The 2076-nt window shown below is 31.2% G+C and overlaps 1 protein-coding gene across 1 annotated transcript in view; it reads right to left on the bottom strand.

Annotated features, from left to right (window-relative positions):
- The window catches only part of LOC106878966 (conserved oligomeric Golgi complex subunit 1), a 243076-nt gene that overhangs the window by 212374 nt on the left and 28626 nt on the right, over positions 1 to 2076 (bottom strand). Inside the window, exon 7 of the mRNA XM_052973195.1 lies at positions 676 to 757. Within this exon, the coding sequence (XP_052829155.1) occupies positions 676 to 757 (82 nt within the window). The remainder of the gene's footprint in view (positions 1 to 675; positions 758 to 2076) is intronic.

Here is a 2076-nt window from a genome sequence, read left to right as displayed (position 1 = left end):
TTTAAAAAAAAGAGGCTGAAAGTTTATGTGTTAAGCAGGAAGTGTGGTGTCAAAACAGGAAGTGTATGTAAGGGAAGACAACTCTGTGGGTTTTATACTCTTTAGTTGGAGTTCTGGACTCTTTGTCAACAGGAAGTTTATGTCTGTTCTTAGAGAAACAAGAAGTAAATTTATATGTATTTCATTGGGTAGGCCAGAGAAAGGAATCCTAATTTTTCTAACAATTATCTACATGGATTACCATTGAACTTTTAAAGCTTAAAGACAATATAATGTATTGGTATATTTATTTTTTTATATATTATTATTTTTTTTTTAATAAACATTTTCATTCTCCCTCTTCTCCCTCTTTGCCATGCAATGAAAGCCAGTGAGAAATCCTTTTTAATCCTCCTTATACACATCTATATTAAAATATGCTTTCAGTTTAGCATTCTGCCTTATTATTATTTTTTACTTTCCTATATATATATATATATATATATATATATATATACACACACACACAAACATATGTACATACATATACATGCATATATATGTATACACACACAAACAAATATATACACATATATGTGTATATATACATGGATGTATATGCGTATGTATGTATACACACATACACACATATATATCATGCATGTGGGTGTGCGTGTGGGTAAAACTTTTACTCACGATTCAATCCACTGCTGACAGTTTTCCTGTAAGTGTTGCACAGAGATTGCAGTGACTGTTGCACGCAGAGTTGGATGGAAATCTACAGAAAAAGACAGCAATGTTAATTACAATGTAAATAAGTGCTCAAGAATGAATTCATGTGAAAAAAAAAACAAGAAAAAAAACGTGAAAGAAAAATGAAAAGAAGAAAAAAAAAATTGACATCTGTTGGCATAATGAAATTTATGAAAAGCTAACACCATAAATACTAAAATTCAAAATGAAAGGGGGGAAAAAAGACAAAAAAGTACTCAAAAAAAAAATAAATAAATAAACAGGAAGACTGTCCAGAAATGTGAGAAAGTTTTTATTTATGCTGTCATAGATTTATGTTTAAGATTCTGTAAATGAAATATTCTGTATTTTAGAATCAAATGTAGAACTGGAGTTGAAGTATCAGAGATGAAAAACACTAAATCGTGTATAATGTCTAAACTTACAACAAAAAAAAAAAAAAAAATGAATCAATAATTTCAGGAAATTCAAAACTCAACAGTAATGAATAAATTGGCAATAGATGAGATTTGAAAGAAAGATTTAGTAGGGCATGGTGGGTAAGAAATCGATATTAAAAAAAAAAAAAAAACACAAATCAGACTGGTTACAGAGATAGCATAAATGGTGAATTTATAAAGGCTGCATGTGAACAGCCTAATAGATAGGTGCAGGTCCACCCCAGATAATGGATGCAAGCATCTCCAAGATTATGAGTGCAAGGACACCATCAGTCAGTGGACCCCCACTCTTTTGCGAATCAGGGACCAGTTTTGTATTAGACAATGTTTCCACAGACTGCAGGATCATACGCATAACAAGAAACAATAAAGAGTGAAACATATAATGTAATTATTACATATATAATATATTATGTTTATGAATTTGTTTTGTAAGATTCATGATGTGAAATCGGGTGTTTAAACAGATATTGTAATACTTCTGGACGGTCATTTTCATTTTTTTTTCCAAACCAAATAAACACACCCTATATATTCATTCTTCACTTGTTTATTATTATTCTTATTCTATGCCCCGAAATATAACACTATATATAAATACATATGTGTGTGTGTGTGTGTGTGTGTATATATATATGAGGCAGCAAGCTGACAGTTTAGCGGTATTTCGTCTGTCCATATGCTCTGAGTTCAAATTCTGCTGAGGTCGACTTTGCGTTTCATCCTGTCGGGATCGATAAATTAAGTACCAGTTGCGTACTGGGGTCGATCTAATCGACTGGTCCCATACCCCAAAATTTCAGGCCTGGTGCCTAGAGTAGAAAAGAATATATATATATATATATATATATATATATATGGTACCTACCCACCACTACCCATTTTCCTTTATTCAAAAATTCTT

Source organism: Octopus bimaculoides, chromosome 15 (genome assembly GCF_001194135.2).
Source record: "Octopus bimaculoides isolate UCB-OBI-ISO-001 chromosome 15, ASM119413v2, whole genome shotgun sequence".
Taxonomy (NCBI): Eukaryota; Metazoa; Mollusca; class Cephalopoda; order Octopoda; family Octopodidae; genus Octopus; species Octopus bimaculoides.
The sequence above is the reverse complement of the archived record's forward strand: the minus strand, read 5'-3'. Positions and strand labels throughout refer to the sequence as shown.